A 22606-nucleotide genomic window follows, 5' to 3' on the forward strand; every position below is an offset into this window, starting at 1 on the left:
TTTAAACAGCTCTAGCATCTCTGTGCTTTTGAGCAGGGACTTGACATTTCTCAGGGTATGGCCCTGTGTTGTCCACATTAAAATCGCCCCAAATTTGGCCAAAGTTTAAGCCATTGAAAAATTGCAGTTCACACATGCTCAGTAGAGACTTCTTAAACTGGGACTTGCTAGACAAAGAGACTGGTGCTAGGAATCAGTGTGGGTGAATGCTGGGGAAAGTAACGGGGGGGGAGGCATGGGGGAGACTGATGGGATGAGGAGCCTGAGAGTAGAGACTGGGAGCTACTGTGTGGGGAGCAGAGAGAGAGATCAGACATGGAGCTGGAAAGGGGGAAGTGGAACTGGCTGGGCAAGGTGACAGCTTGGGAGGAGAGATCTGTGAAACCTGCTGGCAAAGGTCCCATACCACTCTCCTGCTGGTCCACACAGACGTTGACAACCTACTGTTGCTATCAGTTACTCCATTAGCTCAAGTAGCAGAGGACTGTGTAGTGGATCTAAAGGTTTCATCCCTGCTAATATGATGCAACATGGTAGAAATCCTGTTTTTTCAGTTGGCTATTTTAAAAATCGAGGAAATTACACGCAGAAAAACTGTTGTTAGTACATTTTTGAAATTGTGGCTATATTTTCCCAATGCCCCCCTTCGAAAGGTTTCTTTAGCTCAGTGATACTCAGAGTGAGGCTCAGGAGCTGCAAGTGGCTCATTGCAGCACACAATATTAAACCGCTGTGTGATTTAATTATTAACCAATCTAAGTTATTAACCAATCAGGATGCTTTTTCTATGTTATTAACCAATTGTAGTTGATAAAATAATACTTGGTCAGTCATTTTGCTGTGAGAATATTATATATACCTCTACCCTGATATAACGCTGTCCTCAGGAGCCAAAAAATCTTACCGTGTTATAGGTGAAACCGTGTTATATCGAACTTGCTTTGATCTGCCGGAGTGTGCAGCCCAGCACCCCCCGGAGCGCTGCTTTACCACATTATATCCAAGTTCGTGTTATATCAGGTTGCGATATATAGGGGTATAATATGCTAAGTATTTCCCCTGTTGTACTGCTTAAATATGAATATATAGTAAATGAAACAATGAATTCAAACTTCTATGGCTCTTTTGGGTAATGTTGATGGCTAATTTGGCTCTTGAATACCACCAAGGTCTGAGTATCACTGCTTTAGCTCTATCCCAGAGGAGAAAGAGAGGATTGAACTTGAACCGTCTATACATTCCAAATAGAAAGTAGTAATTTGTGTTTCTTAATTTAAAAAAACTTCACAGCAAAAAGTGTTGGCCGTCTTTAAACTAAGGATATTTCTTATATTTTTCCCCCCCTCTCCTACAGATTTAACTTTGGTTGGTCTACACCAGCAAATGGAGAAGAGATCCATAAACGAGTGAAAAACATTTTAAGGACACACAGTGCTAGGCAAAGGCTAACATTTGTAAGTTTTACTTTTACAAGCTAAAAACATTATTTGCCACAAAATATTGAAGGAAAAAAATTGTGCCTCCTACAGGTTTTGTGTAATAAAAGGTTTCTTTTCTGTGGAAGTCATGGACAGTGTGGCAGGCGCTGTGCAGCCTTTATGGATGGGGTTGTGGGTGACTCCTTCACAGAGCGTCGAGGGATAGTGACATTGTGTTAATCTTTACATTTCTCTCTCCTGCTCCAATTTAAAATAAACTTAGTAGAAATGTGTTATGTGACTTCAGAAAGCTTAATTCCCAAGTGCCTGAACGTCACCCAGCTGGGGATGCTTGTATTCAGCTGTTTTGTACAGGTATCTTTATTCCTCAGATGCATGTTATTTTTAATTCATTACCAGACCTTCTATGAATGGTGGAGGAAGAGAGTGCTCTTTATGTAAAGAAGAAGTTTATGCCCTAGATCAGCATATTTCATTCTTCTCTCAGTTAGAACTTAAAGGCATGTGTAGTCAGATAAGTGAACCCATATTCTAGTGTGTCTGAGTCCTAGAAACATAGACCGAGATTTTTAAAGAAGTTAAGCTTCTACTGCCATAAAAACAATTCTGCTCTGAAAATGATTTTGTAAAATTGGCATAATGAGATTCCATTTTTGTGTCTTGGTGACTCCAGGTCAAATCAATTTACAAGTAAAAAGGTTTTATTATAATTGCCTAACTCAACCTGGAATCTGAAAGTCAGTATGTGTTTATTCTGGCTCATGGTCCCCCAACAATAATTCTGTAGTTGAAATGCAATTAACAGTGCTGCTGATCTGTAACCTAGTCTGGAATCCAAGTCACTCTCCTATAGCTGTGTTGGCTAGTCAGCGGTAATGAGAGTAAAAACACTAGTAAAACTCAAATTGGAACAGATCTACACAGTAGTGATAATACTTAAGTGTTTTCATCCGTGGAACTTAAAGGGTTACGAAAGAGAGCTAGTGTTAGAGAGGGGGAAACTGAGGTGCAGAACGGTGAAATGACTTGCCAAGGTCACACAGTAGCACACCTGGGAATGGAAACTGATTTCCTGACTTCATAGAATCATAGATTATTAAGGTTGGAAGGGACCTCAAGAGATCATCTTGTCCAACCCTCTGCTCAAAGCAGAACCAATCCCCAAATGGCCCCCTCAAGGATTGAACTCACAACCCTGGGTTTAACCAGCCAATGCTCAAACCACTGAGCTATCCACCTGTTGTGCTACCCTATCCAAAGACAAGAAGGAATCTCTTCTTTTTTTCATAACACTCTTCAGAGTAGAACTGCGCTTAAAAAAACTCAAATCTGTGTAGCCAGAAATCTCTTTAGTCTGAACCTATTTCCTGAAGTTTCAAGTTGCTTAAGTTCATCTATGTCCTTTTGTGCTCTATTGACAAGTTAAACAGTATGATAATCTGTTAAACACTTTTGTGATGTTCCATTTAGTCCGATAATTCCCCTCTTGAAGCTCTACCATTGTATGGGGTGAATACTGTAGAGAAGTTTCCCTTCGTGAGATCTTTTATCTCCAAAGCAGACTTCTCTTGTTGCTCCACTTGTGCATGGAACATAGCTGAGGGTGAGCAAAGCATGTTATATGCCATACCAGCTTACTGCAGCACTGAGTATCCTTAAACCATTCTTTACTGAGAACTTCACAAATACATCTTCAGCACTCTGGCACAAATAGCAATTATACCTGTACTCAGGTTTCACTGTGCGTATGGATAGATTAATGGAGTATGGGAAAAACCAAGACACGGTACATTGAATTGGAAGACCAGGGACAAGGAGGTGTTATCAGTCCTTTCAAAGGTTGATTTGAGATGTTGGTTCTATCACACTTTTTTGTCACTGGACATGAGAACAAGCCTCCTTCCTTCCCTCATCTTTATCCTCTACATTTTCTTAATAATAAAACATTCCCTTGTTTTTCTCCCATCATGAAAATCTTACTGAATCCCAAGTACTGTATCATACTTTCCCTCCTCTCTTGATCATATGGACAATTCCTTCCTACCAACTCTCTCTTTGACACTTTGTAAACTAGCTTTCTGTAGAGTCAAGTGGCAAAACCACTTTTGCTAAAGAAACCCATGATAATATCTTGGCAAGATCTTATGGTTTTAGCTCTCTCTTCACCTTTGAAAGGACTGATAACGCCTCCTTGTCCCTGGTCTTCCATTTCAATGTACCGTGTCTTGTTTTTTCTCCTTCCTTTCTAATTAGCTCTATAGTCTATGGCACTATCTTCTCCTCCTCTCCCTCTTTGTCAGAGTTCCTGGGACTCTATTCTTGGCTCTTATCCTCCCACTCTCTCTAGATCATCTCATCCATAACTATCTTTACAGTAGCAGTTATCCATAAATCTACTTCTCTGCTTCTTATCGTTACTTCCAATTCTGCATCTTGCTGCTACCTCTGATTCACGATAGTGAACCCAGTCTTGGCTGTTCTACTACCCCCCATTGTCTTTGCTTTTTCCTGAATTGGTTCATGCCACCACCATTTTTCCTGTATTACAGGCTCTCATGCCTAGTGTCATTTTTTATTAGTCGTTGATTCTTCTGTCATGGCCAAACCCTTGCCAAAACTTGTCATTTCCTTTTTTACAATACTTCCAAAATTAGTCTCTTCTTTTCACAGCCACTGCCAAGGTGATAGTCCATGCTCTAGTAACTTCCTCCCTAGGTTACTGTTCCTCATGGCTTGCATCCGAAGAAGTGGGTATTCACCCACGAAAGCTCATGCTGCAAAACATCTGTTAGTCTATAAGGTGCCACAGGATTCTTTGCTGCTTCTACAGAACCAGACTAACACGGCTACCCCTCTGATACTTGTTCCTCATTGGCCTTCCCCTCTTCTCTTCCTTTTTTAGTGCATCCAAAATGTATCTAAGATCCGCATGTAGTTAAAGCTCTCCATAGCTCCACTCTGCCTTTATATTTTCCCCCATCTCTACCCACAACCCAGCCTCCTCACTATGTTCTGCCATACTTCCTGTTTAACTCTCCCTGGTCTCCTTTTCCCATGCTAAAATTCATGTCTCCTTTTATGTTTCCCCGGCTTCGCACTCCAAGTTCCATGCATCCTCTCTGGGCATGTCTACACTGCCAGTTGGCCTGTGCCTAGTGGCTTCGGACCACAGGGCTCAGCACCTGCTGGCTCTGGATTGTGTGACTCAGTCCCTTAGCCCAAGTCAACAGGCATGGGCCAGCCATGGGTGTTTAATTGTAGTGTAGACATACCGTCTGAGAGCAGCAAAGAATCCTGTGGCACCTTATAGACTAATGGACATTTTGGAGCATGAGCTTTCGTGGGTGAATACCCACTTCGTTGGACGATACTTGTTCTGTGAAGTGTATCTTTAGCGCCCTCTACCAGCTGTGTGCTATATTGTACCTGCTCTAACTTTAGACTGTTGGATTTTCATATTGACTGAAAGGTACAGCTTGACACTGATGGTGCTATATATCACTTCTTTACATGACGGGATGAGAATGAATTGTTACTGATTAGCCTAAAATCACATCCATGAGCTCCTATGACTTCTCTTTTGGAGGAAGGACAACAATTTTGACTTTCCAAATTATTAATCTACGAGTTTATTTACAAAACTAGGTGTACGCACAGACTGAAATTCTTGTCAAATGAAAAATATTCAGTCTGAATCCCCAGATTTACAGTATAGACGGTAACTAAAATTCATATAATTCATATGTTTGTACCCACCCATTCATATTCAGGTATGAGAACCTAGTCTCCCAATCTGATTTTTCTGTCAACTCTTGGCTATTTTTCAAAGCTATTAGAGAGACTTTGGGGGGGGGGCGTGTTAAGATTATTTGACTAAATGTAAGTGAAGACGCTGTACCTTCCCTAAATTGTACATGAATTTCATGACCTTGTGTGAGGTGCCCTGCGGCCTGTTAAATACAAGATGTTTGTAACATTTTTCTGTGTTCTAGGCACTGAAAAACAGGTACAGCTCAGGTCAGTCTCTTCTGATGTGCCAATGAATTTAGGATGGCAAATTGAATTTTGTGACGGTCCAGCACCTATGTGTAATGAAAGTTTGCACAGCCTAAACCAGCTCCAATAGTCCTTGACTGTTTCTCCTGAACACCAGACCATGACTCTAAGATAAAAGGATTTACTAGTTTGCTAAAACAGCCTGATGACCGGCTACATTGTCTTCCCATGAAGCCATAAATGACTTTTAACTATTAGAGGAACTGCAAATGGGGAAATGTGAATCTTTTCCTCCAAGCTCCCCTTTTCCACTGGCCCTGTCTTGAAAAGTCATCATTTGAGAACACAAAAATAAAGCCTCATGCCACTCCTGAGCTGTCTCTGCACAAGGGGTTTCCTGTCTCTTACCACCATATTGAGCCATTTCTCCCTCAGACGCTCACCCAGACTTGACAGGATGTGCTGTGTTGGCTTGAGCAGATGTTGCTAGTTCTATAGGAGAGAGGATGGACTAGCACAGGCTGTGTTGAACAGTGGTAAGGCAAGTCTCTGTGACCCCCCTCTCCCTGCCCAAAAAGACTATCGCATTTCGGAGGGCAGGTTGGGAGTGAGACCCATTGGGAAGAAACAGGAAGGCAGGATGGGATCTTTTATTTTTGGTACACTTATAACTGACTGGCTTTCAGATAAAAGCACTGCTTCTTATTCTCTTTTGTTCATGTTCACATCACCTTTCTTCACTTAAGTAAGCAGAGAATTGCTTTTTGACATTTATTATGTATAATTAATTTGTGTTGCACTATTACCTGAGGCACCATAATTCAGGGTGCTCTATAACACCTGGTAGAAAGACACTTCTTGTCCTAGAGAGCTCAAAATCTAGGTTGTGATAGGAGGCAACAGGTAGGTGAGGCAGATGAGGAGGGGAGGACAAGGTAATAATACAGCAAGCAAATTAGCATACAGGAAATGGAGGTCTTGGCTCAGGTCTCCACTCCTGTCTAAATTTGTTATACTTATGGAAGGGTCTCTAATTCCTGTTATTCCAGAGAGCAAGGGCCTAATATCTCTAACCTTTCCAAATAACCACAGACCTTAAGATCAAGTGCAACATCAGCCAACTGTGTTTTGCTAGTTTTTATATCAGTAGTGCCTTCTTAAAATACTGTGACCAAAACTCTGGAGAATATTCCAAAGCGGGCTACTACGGCTCTAATTATAACATGTGGAAAACTAGAGCTGGGCAAAATATTTAATCTGACGCTCTTTCGCCAAAACATGGAGATTTAGGTGGACCAAAACATTTTGTGGATTTGTTGATTTTTGGCAAATTGTTTCAGTTGAGAACAAGAGAAAAACAGAAAGTGTTGAAATGAACTATTTTGCCTTAATTGAAATGAAATATTTAGACTGGGGGGTGGGGGCTGGCTTCACAAGGAGACATAGGTACCATTCACAAAACAGAAGAGGAGGCAATGGTCATGCCCCACTTATACGGAGTAGCTCAGTGGTTAGAGCAGGCACCTGGGAGACTCTGGTTCAAATCCCCACTCTGGAAGGACAACTCAGGTCTCCCACCTTCCAGGTGAATGCCTTAATCACCAGGCTATAAAGTATTCACACCTGTCCCTGGAAATTTCCACTGCTTGCATCCGAAGAAGTGGGTATTCACCCACGAAAGCTCATGCTGCAAAACTTCTGTTAGTCTATAAGGTGCCACAGGATTCTTTGCTATTCTGGGTGGGGCTCTCAGTCATCTCCTGTTGAAGCTGTTCCACATAGTATATCTGTTGGGCCAGAGGGAGTGAGAATAACTCTAAACTATAATCCTAGTGGTTACGGCGCTCACCTGGGTGTTCCAGTCCCTGCTTCTATGAATATTTATTTGATTTGTTTTGTTTTTCTTTTTTGGACCTACTAGCAAACCAAAAACTCAGTTATTCAGACAGCTCTATGGACAGCATCTTCCTGTTTACATTTGATGCATCATCTTATGCCTTCCAAAATTTAATTTGGTTCTGGCAAACATTTCAGGGTTTATCACTGCACCTGATTCCTTCTGCTCGGTGCTTTGTAGAGTGTGCCTGCTGAGGGCAGAGTCATAAGAACATAAGAAAGGCCGTACCGGGTCAGACCAAAGGTCCATCTAGCCCAGTATCTGTCTACCGACAGTGGCCAATGCCAGGTGAACCTAACAGGCAATGATCAAGTGATCTCTCTCCTGCCATCCATCTCCATCCTCTGACGAACAGAGGCTAGGGACACCATTCTTACCCATCCTGGCTAATAGCCATTTATGGACTTAGCCACCATGAATTTATCCAGTCCCCTTTTAAACATTGTTATAGTCCTAGCCTTCACAACCTCCTCAGGTAAGAAGTTCCACAAGTTGACTGTGTGCTGCGTGAAGAAGAACTTCCTTTTATTTGTTTTAAACCTGCTGCCTATTAATTTCATTTGGTGACCCCTAGTTCTTGTATTATGGGAATAAGTAAATAACTTTTCCTTGTCCACTTTCTCAACATCACTCATGATGTTGAGAAAGTCAGATTTCCTGTTTACACATGCACCCTCATTACCTTCTATTTCTCCGTGATAAATAGTGTTAGCCTTTCCACAGTCCTAGGCCATTCAGCTTGCTCTCCATTTTATTTTTATTTTCCTTTATATTCATTGTCCTGTTTCCCAGTTTTGCGTTCTGGACCAATTTGATTATATTAGCGGCATACGTGAAAGGTAATTTGTTCACTAATCCTCGCAGCAGTTAGCTTCTGCTGAAAATATCTTCTAGCTTCGACTCTGTACAGTCCTTTATTTCTATACCTGCACAGTAGGTGTGGCTAAGCAAGGGAAGGGTGCGACACTACACCCCCATATTCTTCATAAAGATATTGTTATGATATGATTATGGCACAACTGTGATGTATTTTATACAAGATAGGTCATGTGATGTATCATTGAAAAAGTTATGATTTACTGAATAAGATCATCCTATTTGTAGGCATGTATCATTTTTATATCTGAAGTTAGGAATATTGTTTTTGCATCTATTACAAATGTGTTTGCACCTGGGGAATGCCCATTAGGCAGAATGCAATCAGTCTAGATGGCTGGTTGGGAAGGATCATTAGGGAGAACAATAGTTTTTAGAAGGGGAAGCCTTCCTGGGGACACTGCAAACAGCCTCTGAGTCATGGCTGTGGGATCCTACAGACACATGTGACCAAGTCACCTGATACTGGACTCCATGATAATACTAGTGTTTTTCCACTGACCGTGCATGGGAATCAAACTGGGTGACAAAGGGTTCCCACCATATGTTAAAACTGTTTAAGGCAGGGGAATGACATCATCGTGGTTCCTTCTTCATTGGCTCCCCGCCCAAGATGACTACTGTAAACACCTAAGAAACAAAAAGACTGAGCTTGGGGAGAAGGGCTGAACCCAGGCTAGAGGGCTGTCTAGCCTGTGCAAGGAATAACTAGAATTTTAAGTTGCAAGCAAGTGCAGCTTGCCTTTAAGACACTCTGCAATCTGCCTAAAACAACATTTAGGGTGAGAATTTGCTACACATCTCCAATTTCTTTAGTATACTAAGCTTAGATTGTGTGTTTGTCTTATTTACTAGGTAATCTGCTTTGATCTGTTTGCTTTCCCTTATAATCACTTAAAAACTATCTTTTATAGTTAATAAACTTGTTTTGTTTAAGACCAGTGGGTGGAAAACATAACGGTGGGGCAGAAAGCTGTATACATTCCTCTCCACGTTGAGGGAGGGGGTGAATTTCATGAGCTTATGCTGTACGAATCTCTGTGCAGCGCAAGACGGTATAATTTTGGATTTACCCTCTAGAGGGGAGTGGGGTGCACTTGAGTACTGGGCAGTTCCTTAGCTGAGCCTTCCCCTGCAGCTGTGTGAAGCTGCACCTGGGTATGCCCCTACCTGTACATGTGCTGGTAAAGTTCAGTCTGAAGCCTGAGGAAGGGCTTGGCAGGCTGCCCAGCAATACAGCGGAGTGGGAACCCAGGCTGGTGGGTCAGGCAGGCCAGTGGTATCCCAGTTCTAAGTGGCACCCCAGGGGGGTGGGGGACCCATCACAAAGAGATTCCTACCTTCTAGTCTTGGTTGTTCTACTGACTTTCAGTGGGTATTCTGCTACTTACCTTTTGCACAGGGGACTAATTCTTTAATGTTTGTTAAGCACTCGGAAGATGGAGAATCCTAAGTAGTTACTTTTTAAGACTTTCTCTACAGAGTCAGTAAACACTAAGGTGATCAGATAGCAAGTGTGAAATATCGGGACGGGGTGGGGGGTAATAGGAGCCCATATTAAAAATAAATAAAAAAAAAAAGCCCCAAATATCGGGACTGTCCCTATAAAATCAGGACATCTGGTCACCCTAGTAAATACATCATAGTTACTTTGAAGTCCGTTAAACTAAAGACATACCCCTCTCCTGAGCCCCACATACCCCTCCTGCAAGATACAAATGCAGTGCTGCCACCAGCATGCTTCCTAGCACGCAACCCTGTGTGCGTATAGTAAGCATCAGTGACTAGCATCATCTGCATAGGCCCTTGGATGTACAACTCCCAGAAATTCTTTCCAGTTTATTACCTGAAAATTATTAGCTGAGTTCCAGTGATTTTAATTAAAACTGATCATAAGTAGTATGTGGTTCATTGCACCTTTTCCTTTCTCTCCCTCAAGAAATGTAAGCAGTTTCATAGTCATTTACTAAATGAAAGGAAACTATTTCTAAATGAAACTATTGTAATCAGAAACCGGGCTAATGAGAATTTGATTTCTGTTTTTTAGGATGAGAGTAACTCATCGAAAGGAGACTCAAGTAAGACAAGAGACATTTCGTGTAAAGACTCATTATGTGGCAGTGAACTACAGAGCAGGTATGAAGTTTGGTTACTACTAAATATGCTGTCCTGTCTGGTAATTGGTATAGAAACTACATGTACACCATATTGCTCATATCTAGCTGCAAAATGGATACTTAAATAATTCATTTTCTATTTTAAATTATGCATTATGCAGTAAAATGGCCAAATGCTTCTTTGAGTTAGTCCTACTAAGATTTTTTACCTAAAAGCAAAATACAGTTAATTATCATTGTGTCTTCCATACTGCTATGACTGCCACTGTCAGTCTAACCTTCATTAATCCCTATTTTCAGGATGTACATGGTCAAAAAAATGATCCTTGGGCAGTAATTTGGATTTTATAATCTCAGCCAGAGAGCAAATTTTTCATTTTTAAAAAAAGTACTTGGTTATCTTTTAAATTATAGAAATGTGAAAATTGATGTTTAGTAGCTAGACAGCTTTTCCCAGGCATGTAATTGAGAGAGGATTTTTTTTTTAAATTTAAGATCGTGTTGTACTCTATATGCTTCATCTGTGATAGGGTGGATTAAACACAGTATTAGGTAGTTTAGTGTATGTATTTCAGATGAGACCTCAAAAACTGAGGTCCTATTTAATTTACATTGGCTTGGTATCTTCTGGCACTCTTCATCTGAAGAAGCTCTTGCTCCAGCATTCCTGCTCATAGAGCATTGGTTCATTGCCATCCTGTATCCTAGAGATGGTTGCAGTTGCGGGGGTGGAGGGGTGAGGAAAGGGTGTTGGTGGTAGTTTGTGAAACATTTTGGGATTTCTGAGGATGAAAGGCACTATGTACATATAAAACATGATTAGGTCTATGTACCTTTGCTTTTTGTTTATAAAAAAAAAACAAACCCTCCAGAATTGCAGTGCTAAATCTAGGCGGATTTGACCTAAAATAGCTATGTTTTGACACTTAAATGTGATGCAAACTTTCACAATGACTGCCAAGTCATCATTGTATGTGCAGACAGGAAGAACATTCATATTGTGCAATGTAGTGAACTTGTAACATTTAGTGGTTTGCTATTGACATTGTTTAAAAAACCCTACATTTTAATTTCTGCAGTTAGTGTGTAACTAAGGGTTACAAATATAATCATACTCGCTTCTGTCAAAGAGCACTTTTCTCTTTATTGGCAGCAAAGAATCCTGTGGCACCTTATAGACTAACAGACGTTTTGCAGCATGAGCTTTCGTGGGTGAATACCCACTTCTTCGGATGCAAGTAGTGGAAATTTCCAGGGGCAGGTATATATAAGCAAGCAAGAAGCAAGCTAGAGATAACGAGGTTAGATCAATCAGGGAGGATGAGGCCCTGTTCTAGCAGTTGAGGTGTGAAAACCAAGGGAGGAGAAACTGGTTCTGTAATTGGCAAGCCATGATTTTCATCTGCAAATTTGACACCATCAGCTCAGGATTAAACAAAGACCCCTCTGATACTTTCTCTTTATTAAGTTTTAGAGCAATTGCTATGTAAGTTGTTGGTAATACTTCTATACTTACTTAGGATAAAGGAGTGGCAGTATCCCTTATGTTCCCTTGCCCTGACAGTTGAAGCAAACAAAGTATCTGTGTGTCTGTGTACACACGTCTCTGTATTGAGGCAGCTTTGAGACTTTAAGATTGGTATTAAAACTTCAAGCCTTGAGGGGGAAAAAAAAATAATCCCAGTACTATAGCATCAAGGAATGACGGGATATGAAATGAGGCACTCAAGTTGAGAAAGTACTGCATCTTTGAGGTTAGACACTGGCAACACTAATTCCACTCCACAAAAGGCAAAGAGACATAAGAACTCAAGGATGATCTGACTGCTCAGGGGTTTGCACAGTTTTTGTCAACAGGATACAAGGATAGAGACAGAGTTCAGTGGAGGACGTGGTACTGCCGACAAAATGTTTGCAGTAAAGTAGATGATTGAAAACCACTGGGAGTATGGAAAAGGTCCATGTTGTGTGAAATATTTAGTGTATGATTCACTCTGAAAAGAACTTCTGGGACTCCTAAAGGAGATGTATGAGGGAATAAAAGCACATGACAGGTATTTCAGAGTGGGGAGTTGTGTGCAGAAATCCTGCTGTTAATGATTTGTGTGTGTAATTCCCAGGTCACTTAGCTCAAATTGTCAGGATGGTTTCCAGTTAAGACAGGAGACTGGCTTTTCTGTAATATGGCTGTCTTTGTCCATACCAATGCTGAATATCTCATGAGCAAGGAGCGACTAATGGAAATGTACCAAAAATAGACAATCTTTAAGGCTTTGTCATGACCTTGATATGGAATCTGCCAACTTTACTCTCATTCTTGACGAGTCAGCCATGTTTGACACTGTGATGGTTTTTGAATGGAGGCACGTGAGGAACTTTAGTTTTTCTGGCCCAAATTACATTTTTAGTAGAAGGAAGTGCAAATACAGACTATAGGGAGCAATCTGTCTAAATAAGGAAGTAGAACTGTTGGTTAAGGTGGATGCATTGTCCTAATAGCATATTTATTTGCTGGACTGCGGTCTGTGACTTCTCTTCGGGAGGGTAGATAGTAGGATGGGCTGTGGAAAAGAAAATACAAATCTGGTATCTTGACCTAGCCCCAAATCCTGGAGGCCTCCAATTCTATAGAACTGTCCAAATTCAGTATGGGACTATGAGGATCTCTTGTTGATTGACATTCCTTGTGTGTTGGTTTCTTACAAGTCAAAGCTGTAAAGTGCAGTTCTCCCTGGATGGTAAGGAAAGGTATGTTTAATTTACTGCAAATAGTCAATTGATTTAAAATACCTGGGCCTGTTTTTGTGGGGGGGGATTAAGTGTCAAGATGGCCTTTATGCATTTTCAGCCTTGAGCCCACAATTGTGGGCACAGCTGATGCCATTTTTCACCCAACTCCCTGTTTCTATAGCATGTAGACTGGCTTCCAAATTACACTGTTTGTGCCCCAGCATATACTGTAAGCGGAAGATTATACCTCCGGTTTATCATGTGCAAAAAGCGAGACCAGGGTTTAGCGATCTGGCCCTAAATCTCTCATCCTTCCCCACCTCATTCCCGTTGTTTTAAGTGTACCTTTCAGTGGAAACCTCAGTACAAGATGCTGTAGCTAGCTAGAAATACCCTCATGAATAATGTCACATACGTTGGTTCACTCATTGTTTAATACATATTAACTTCAAGACAGAATATTAAGACCTGGAAATTCTGTCACCCTGCTGGAGTGGTGTTTCGTGACTTGATCAATATATGCATAAGCAACACATTTTTGAAATTTACCTGTAAAATCAAATCTTACTTCTATTTTCTAGACAAAAATGGCTACCAGTAAACTTCACATGTCCAGTTTATTTTCCCATCCAGAAGATGGTAGGGTTGGGATCTGAACCTTTAGAGAACAGGGGTAAACATTTCAAAAACACCTAACTCATTTAGACATGTTTGAAAAATTTACCCCATAACTGATTGTTACCTTTTTAATTTTTGATGATCTAATTTCAAATATAATATAATACAAAATCAAACTGGTGGTTTTATTATAATGCAATCATTTATTTCAAAGGTTCTAACATAAAGCAAACAATCCATGAAGCTTGGATATATAAATGCATTAAAATCTGTCAGTGCTTGGTAATGAAGACTTTCAGAGGATAAATTCTACTTGATGGGTCTAGGAAAATGAATTCTGGAAGCTACTGGTATATGAAAATCTTTTCTTACAAATATTAAAACACTGACACATAATGGGAAGAAACAAGTAACATTCCATTGCCATTATATCATAATGTATTTGGTAAAATATATTTTTAACCTGAGATGGTGAGGATAGAACACATTATAGCTGCAAATGCAGTCATTTAATTTACCTTGAATAGATTGTCTTCATATTGAAATAGCTGCTTATGGTTACATTTTGACCTTCAAAGGACACACACATCCTATGTAGCTGCTGCATAGGGCTCGATGCCTAGTCACACTGCCAATCAAAACACAGTAAAGCAACCACATTCTGTTCCAAAACGAATTCTGCCTCTATTGCAGAGGTATTTATAAAGTGTACTTGGTTACATGAACTAAGTCTTCTGTATTTTAATAACATGGGCTTCTGTTTCTTAGAATAATTGCGGTATAATTATATTTCTACTTGTAAAATGTCACTGTTTCTCAGCACTGTATCTGGGTTCACACTGCATTTGCAGACTCACGTTTCCTCTTCTCCTCAGACTGATCATTTTGGCTTTGCTTATGTTAACAGCTCATCAGCTCAGCAGAACACCACCGTTCACTTGGATAATGGTGAATATTGGTCCAACCGTGCGGCTGTGTATAAAGGAAAACCCCACAGAGCTATCTTTGAAGACAGCCTGGAGAAAATATACAGAAACATGTACAAAAAAGCTTGTGGCACCATTTCAAAAAGAAAAATACACTCCTGATAGCAATACAACCAGAAGTGTACAGTGCGCAAGGTTACTATTTTTAATGAGAATTATTTTTGTGTAATAAATATTTGTACTCTATTTTTTAACAGGGAATGTTCACTGGGAAGAACTCTTACGGGCTAGTGGGGCGTTGAGGCTGGGACCCCAAAAGCAAAATGTTAAAAGAAAAAGAAAATCCAAAACAATTAAAGTTAAGCAGGCACGTTGTTCCCTTAAGAAGCTAGGATGGTGCTATTTCTTCACCCACCCCTTTTTCATCCTTTTCAGTTCTGAAGCAGGCGCTGAGTAAAGTGGATGTTCCTATCCATCATCAATGCAGGCTTTGATTGCAGCCAGTTCTGTTTTAGTTATTAGCAATTTAAATATAAGTGGTTGAAAGTGAAACCTGCCCCAGTGCTTAAAGAGCTAGTGAGATGATCATAGTACGATACTGTCTGTTTGGGATTTTTTTAGAAGGATAATGTCTGCTCATTCCAGGTGTAGAAATGGAGAAGGGAAAAATTCTGATAGTGACCCTGTAGCTGTGTTGAAAGTGTTTCTCAGCAGTCTCAGCCATGAAATTTCTATTAATGTCAAGCTCTTTTGAAAATATCTATATATTGTAAGAAAACATCTCTTCTTCTTCATGCATCCCAACGTAACGATCTCTAAAAGTTTCCAGGATCACTTTCGGAGCTCGTCAGCTAAAGCCAGATGCCCCATACAAGCGTTATGAAGTCCCTGCATCACAATCCCACCACATTTGGAGCCCATCCTTACTAGCCTGCTGGGGATGTATTGGCAGAAATTGCATTTTTCGTTAAAGGCCACCAAATGTTCGGCAGTAGTTGGATGCTTTCCCAGGAGAGGGAACCTTTTCAGCCTCACATTGAACAGCTCCCACATTAACAGACCAGGGCAAGCTGCCCATCTGAGTGATTTAAAAGGGCAAGCATGTCCATCTCCCACTTGTTTCTCCCATTTCAAAAGGAAATGTGTATCCTGGCGCATTCGCTACAGAAGCAGGCAGCTGGGACAGATTCAGTTACACTAGTGCCATCTTACATCTTGCTTTTGGACAAAGGATAAAACTAGTTGTACAGATGGCAGAAATCTAGGACTGTAACCTGCCAACATACGGGGATAGACTAAATATTGGCCTACTGCAATCCGTGCTTTAATACTAAAATAACCTAATTGATTTAAGGAAGCTGCCAGTGAATGAGTAAGTCAGGTAGAGAACATATTGAAAAGCTGTGCAACGCAGCTTCGGGAAAGGGGGCTTTTGAAGGAAATGTACTGAATACAGGCATTTCTGCTCCTGGTAACAGCTAAACCAATCGCTGGATTAACAGCTCCGTGTTCCTGGTCTTGATCATGCTTGGCCCTTGCAGTGCTTTAGATTTTCAGAGTGCAAAATAAAGATTAACCAGTTATTTAATCCTCACAACTTCCTATAATGTAGAGAAGCATTATTAAGTCGCTTTTTAGAGATGGTCATGTACAGCACAGACTTATCCAAAGCTTGGTACTCACCAGCACAGCAGGGTTTAGAATGTACAAGTTTCTGGATCCTAGCCCTGTGCTCAACCATTAAACTGGGCTGCTTTTCTGTGGCTCTGGTCCCTATTGGTCTGTTCTACAATAGTTTAATAGATAAAATTGATCAATGAAAAGATGGCAGGAAGAAACCGGGAAGGCCACTTATCATGAAAAGCCAAGGCAGAATTTGATTGGCTCTCTGCCAGCATGTGACCTAGAGTTACCCAACCAAAATCTACATTGCAAGTGCAGGTTGAAATGATTTTCTGATGTGAATGAGCACTCAGCCATGAGCCCTGTCTTCCTGCCCATGTTCAGTACTCCCTCCTGGCCTGACCCCAGTGTCATAGCTGAGTGAAAACTGTAAGCGTACACTTTACTACTGTTCAGGTAACCAGAGCAAAGCTGGGGTTTGCCCTAGGCATGCTAGACCTGCAGGACATGAAGCGTGTGCTGTGTATGCACACACTGTGTGGGCCTCACCTTGACTGCTTCCTGTTGTCTAAAAATTTTTAGCAGCTGCAAGCATCCTTCACAGTCTCAGCAGGACAGGGGTAATTGTGGTGTAGGGACTAAGAATATTTTGGATATCACCTGCTATCCTTTGTTTTGCACCTTGGCCCATTCTCTCTCCATTGATATAGGAGTGCTACTCACCACTACCCATCTCTGGTGGGTCAGCCAATTAGTTACTAATTTGAGCCCAATTAAACACATGGGAGGTGCTGAACATACAGAGGTGCCATGTCCTTGTGTGTGAGACTGGAGATCCCAGCCCCACATGTGCAGCCAGAGAATTGAGGAATGGGGGAAGACGGGAGAGAGACCCACCATGAGAAGCCAGGATAATGAGTTGGAGGATAGAAAGAAAGTGTGGGCTAAAGGGGCAGGCGTTTGGTGAGAAAGACGAGGCTGTAATTTAAGTTCCATTTTAGCTTGATTGACAGGTGGCAATCCTGGTTCTTTAAATTTTGGGGGAACCTACAGGTTTGCTTAGTCTGGGCTTCCTTTAGGAAGAACGGGAAAGGAAAAGCGTTCATATTTGAATTTTGCTGGATAGGAATATTCTCCATATGAAGTTTTGCTATATAACGTAACTTGTGTTATAAATTGAATGACCACCCTTTGGCCCCGCTCCTATCGTGTGTAGATGTTTTGCCTCTTAGAATCAGCTAGTATCATCAGTATCAGCTAACCACCTCTCTGATAGCAGGATTATGCTTGTAATATGTACACCATGACATAGCTAAGGGTTTTCTTCCAAACCCTGTATTGGAATCCATTTCTGTTGCTAGGGGGAAACTTGTATGCAAAATGTGACTTAAGAGTCAAGTTACACAGCTCTGTCCATTTGATATCTGCAAGCCACTTTTAAAACAAGTGTTTGGCCCCCTCTCCTGTTCGTGTGCTTGGCTAACCCTCTATTAATATGCATGTAGCTCAAGTGCAGAGAAGACTGATTCTCCTCTGCTACTGCAGTGTGCGATAAGTATAGTCTCAGGCAGTGAACCAACATAGTAATAAACTCTGATTGTTTAGTGGACCTTGCCTTCTAATACAATTTAAATCCCTTCTATCAAATGCAAATTTCTAGTTTCCTGAGCAGAGCTTTAAATAGCATTTTCTTGCTCAGTCCTTATCTTTTGCCATCCACAAAGTGGTGTGTTAGTGACAGTAGGATGGCATAATTCCACCACCACCATTTTACCTCCTAAAGGAAAACTGCCTACTCAAATCTAGAAATAATGGGATAGATTAAGAGAGAATTAGACTTTATTGCATCAGTCTTTTTATTTCTTTTTCTCCTCCCCTGGACTGTCATAGCCCAGGAGTATTCTAACCAGACTTTATTTGCCTTTTTGGTATTGTGTGTGACACAAAATGTAATCAGCGTAATATTTTAATCACTTTTCTTTTAGTAAGTCAAACTGAGGCTACTTTTGTCTCAACTCCCACTGGGGCAGAAACTTAGTTTGTGCAAATACAAACAGTGAGTCGCAATCACGAGTCAGGCTCTTTGCTAAATAGCAGTCACTTTAAAAATCCCTCAGCATTGCCCTGTAGTTATTAAGAGGTGGAAGTGTCGAGCTCTTTAAGGATCAGCATTATCTAGCTTCCCAGCTAGAAGGATAGAAGCCTCAGCTTGGTCCCTTGAGAATGTCAGATGGAGCGGACGATGTGGAACGCCTCAGGTAATGAAGACACTGAGAATTTTTAGGCTCAAAACTTGAACTTCTTTAAACTCATTTGATGAGGAAAGTGCTCCAGGTTCTCTGTACTGTATGTGTTTGGGGTTTTTATAGACTAGCTCTCCAAGATTTCTTCACCCGAAGTTTTCAGTGAGTCACCAGAAAACTAAGACATCTGTTAAAAGAAGCTAGTCATCTTTGAGGTGTGTCCTTGTGGATGCCTCACTTCAGGTGCACATGCACCTGTGCCTCTGATTGGAGAAATTTGGTAGCAGTGCCCATTCGGACTTTACCTGCACCCTACACATCCACATGCCCCATTCTGAGGCTATATAGGGCTGTGTGAGTGCAGCACCTTCGGTCCTTTCTCACCCACCTTCCCTTCACAAGCTCCTGGCCATATTGCAGACTTCTACTTCAGCAAAGGTGGCACTGCCAATTAATGATGCTCTCCTTGAGCCAGCCCAGACCATCTGGAAAACTCCAGCAGTGGCACCTCCTACGTGCGAGGATGCCAATAAAAAATTCTACGTCCCCAGCCAGGGATTCTGAGTTTTTGTTTTCACATCCGGCATCAAATTCTCTAGTCATGGACACAGTTAATGAAAGGGGGAGTCAGCATATTTCTAAAGCTACCCCGTATAACAAGGGCCGAAGTGGCTGGAGTTTTTTGGTCAGAAAAGCTACTCTTTGGCAACATTACAGTTTGGGATTGTGAATCACCAAGCACCGATGTTGAAATGTAACTACCTGAATTATGAGACGCTTAATGCTTTCATTGACCATTTACTGAGATCCATATAGCGCCATAATAAAGGAGGGTCAGCTCGTGGCAAAGACATCTTTGCAGGCTTTACTTGATGTGGGCAACACTGCATCCAGGTCTGTTTCCACTGCAGTAGTGATGTGCGGACTACACAGACAGCTCACTTCATTCCCTAAATGATTCTAGGTCTACACTTAAGTTCCTGGAGATGTACATTCCTGCAAATAAAAAGAAATTCAACAGGACTCAATCCGTGCACAGATCCCATCCTGCTTAATGTTCCACCCTCCGTAGACCATCTGAACTGCCGGCTAGGAGGTCAAGATTTTCTAAAAAGGAACCAGTGACTAACTTGAATACTTCATCCAAGCCGATCAGCATTTCCCAAACTTCACTTTTGTGGGTTTGGTCGGGAGTTTGAACCACCTGATAGGGTTTCTTGGCTACACTATTCCACCCTTTTCCCTTAACTTGGACACTGTCTCTCGCTATACCAACAGGTTACTGTCTCCCATGCATCAGACAAATGGGTATCAGTCGCTGTTACTTCTGGTTATATATGATCCAACTTATCTCCATCCTGCCCTTCCACCTGCCTTTTCCTTTTCTCTTCAAGGACCTTCTCACGATCAATTGCTGACACGAGATCACATCACTGTGAAATCAGAGGGCTATAAAACCAGTTCCACTTCAGCCCAAAGGACAAGGGCTTTGTCAAAGGTATATTCCGTTACCCAAGGAAAATGGGTTGGAGGCCAAAAGTAGATCTCAAACAGTTGATTAAATACGTCAAGACATCTGAAATTCAGAATGATGTTCCTAGCAGCTATAATTTCCTCCCCCAACACCAGGGACTGGTTTGCAACTCTTGACCTCAAAGATGCTTACTTACGTCTTGCAATTTATTCCCCTCTCAAAAGATTTCTTCATTTCATAGTCATTCACTACCAATTCCTACCCTTCAGCCATTCTTCCGCCCCAATGATTTTCTCAAAAATAATGGTAGTTGTAGCCGCCTACCTCCATCATCTAGGAATGTCTGTCTGTACCTCGGCGACTGGCTCCTCGAAGGGCGGTCTTATCAGGAGGTGTTGTCAGCAGTTCAAACAACAATTTCACTTTTCCACAATGTAGGCCTACAAATAAATATTGAGAAATGGCCTTGACCCCTATACAGCGTATATTTTTTTATAGCAGTGTTTTTGGGGTCAATGATGAGCAAGTCTCCCGACGGGTTCCTCACTCTATCCAAAGAATGCAGTTCAGGCCTCAAATACCAGCTAGAACATGGTTGCAGCTTCTGGGTCATCTGGTAGCTTGCGTTTTTGTAACATAGACCACTAGGTTACATCTTCAGTGTGTCAGGAGTGACTCAGAACAGCATATATATTCAACAAAGAGTCTGAAAAGATACTCAGCCATTCACCTGGTGGAAGGATCCTTGCAAGGTTTGTGCAAGAATCCTGTTCATCCAGCATCCTCCTATGGTCATGATAACATCGGACTCTTCTCTCTTGGGCTGGAGAGCACATTTGAGTCCTCATGTGTCCCAAGGCAAACGGTCACAACAAGAACAGTGCTTGCACATCAGTCTACTAGAATTGAGGGCGGTCAGAAATGTTTGCCGCCACTTTCTTCCCCTAATCAAAAACAAGTCAATCAAGATCATGATGGACAACATCTCTTGTATGTATTATATTATTTGTCATCGGGGAGCGTGTTCCCTCTCGCTCTGCACCGAAGCGATAAAGATTTGGAATTGGTAAATAGTCAACCAGCTATTTCAGCTTCTTACTTCCCAGGTATACAAAACACCGTGGCAAATGTCAGCAGACATTTTACCCTAAATTGTGAATGGGAATTGGACTTGAGTCTCTACAAAATATTCCTAACTTGAGGGTTTCAAGAGGTTGACTTTTGCACCACTGCAGCCAACACGGAGTGCAAAAAAATCTGCTCCAGAGGAGGACTCAAGCCTTTATCTCTAGCAACCACCTTTCTCATTACATGAACAAAGGGTCTTATTGATGCTTATCCACTGATTCCACTGCTTTTAAAGGTTTTCAGCATGATCAAGCAGGACCAAGCCAGGGACATTTTGATTGCACCAACTTGGCCAAGGCAGGTTTGGCTTCCTTACCTCATCGAACTCACCTCTTGCCCTCAATTCTCAACTATTGTCTCAAAATGCAGGTCAAACACTTCACCCCAATCTGAATGTTCTGCAACTCCAGGCATGGTTCCTCAGTGATTCTTGGGGTTAGAGGTGTCCTGTTCATCAGGAGTACAACCTGTACTATTAAGTAGCAGGAAAAAATCTACAAGATGCACTTATCTCCAGAAATGGAGAAGATATCATCTTTGATGTAACCACTTTCATCACTCACCTGTCCGGTCATCTCTTTCCACAGTCTTGTACTTATCTGTTGGAACTGAAGATATCAGATCTATCTGAGAGTTCCATCAAGGTTCACTTAGAATTAATAACAACTTTCCACTCACCAGTAGAAGGTTTCTCATTTTTCACATATCTAACCACAAGGAGGTTCCTGAAAGGTCTTATGAAACTTTTTCTGTAAATTAGAGATCTGTTCTGCTTTAGGATCTCAGTCTTGTCCTTAACTGTCTCATGAAACAGCCCTTTGAGCCACTAGCTACATGCTCTCTGTTACATTTGCCTATAAAGATGTCCTTTTTGGTGGCCATCACTTTTGCTCGAAGGGTTGGGGAGATTGGGGCTCTAATGGCAGGCCCTCCATTTACTGTGTTCTTCAGGGACAAGGTATCATTACAACCCCATCCAAAACTTTTACCTAAGGTTTCTTCTGAGTTTCACATTAACCAGACTATTCACCTTCCAGTTTTTTCCTAAGCTGCATAAGACAATACCCAAAGCTACCTTCCATACACTAGATGTTAAAAGGGCATTGACCTTTTACTTGGACAAAACTGAACCATGAACCATGGTTCCCCTAGACTTTTGCCGTTATTGCAGACAGGCCTAGGGGATCCACCATCTCCATGCAGCGACTCTCTAAATGGATCACTTAATGTATTCTTACCTGTTACAGCTTGGCACCTCCCCTACAAGTGACTGCACATTCTACTCAGTCAGTCTGCAACTGTAGCCCTGCTGGAGGTCGTTACAGTTGTGGAAATCTGCAGCGCTGCAATGTGGACCTCAATACTTGCTTTTCCCAACCATTATGCTTTGGGTCATGCTGTAAGATCAGATGCTACAGTAGACAACCCAGTCCTTTCTTCAGTGCTGGACTCTGTTGTGAACCTTCTGCTTCCTTAATGGGTTACGGCTAGGAAGTCACCTGAAGTGGAGCATCCATAAGACACTACTCAATGAAGGAG

The 22606-nt window shown here is 41.5% G+C and overlaps 1 protein-coding gene across 2 annotated transcripts in view; it reads left to right on the top strand.

Annotated features, from left to right (window-relative positions):
• SPATA6 (spermatogenesis associated 6) overlaps nucleotides 1–21544 on the top strand; it is a 59513-nt gene extending 37969 nt beyond the window's left edge. For both annotated transcript variants that reach the window (XM_039484244.1, XM_039484245.1), the window contains exons 11-13: nucleotides 1355–1454; nucleotides 10256–10344; nucleotides 14581–21544. In XM_039484244.1, coding sequence (XP_039340178.1) covers nucleotides 1355–1454; nucleotides 10256–10344; nucleotides 14581–14761 — 370 coding nt within the window. In that variant the 3' untranslated portion in view covers nucleotides 14762–21544. The remainder of the gene's footprint in view (nucleotides 1–1354; nucleotides 1455–10255; nucleotides 10345–14580) is intronic.
• The last annotated feature ends 1062 nt before the right edge of the window (nucleotides 21545–22606 follow it).

Source organism: Mauremys reevesii, linkage group 8, assembly GCF_016161935.1.
Source record: "Mauremys reevesii isolate NIE-2019 linkage group 8, ASM1616193v1, whole genome shotgun sequence".
NCBI lineage: Eukaryota > Metazoa > Chordata > Testudines > Geoemydidae > Mauremys > Mauremys reevesii.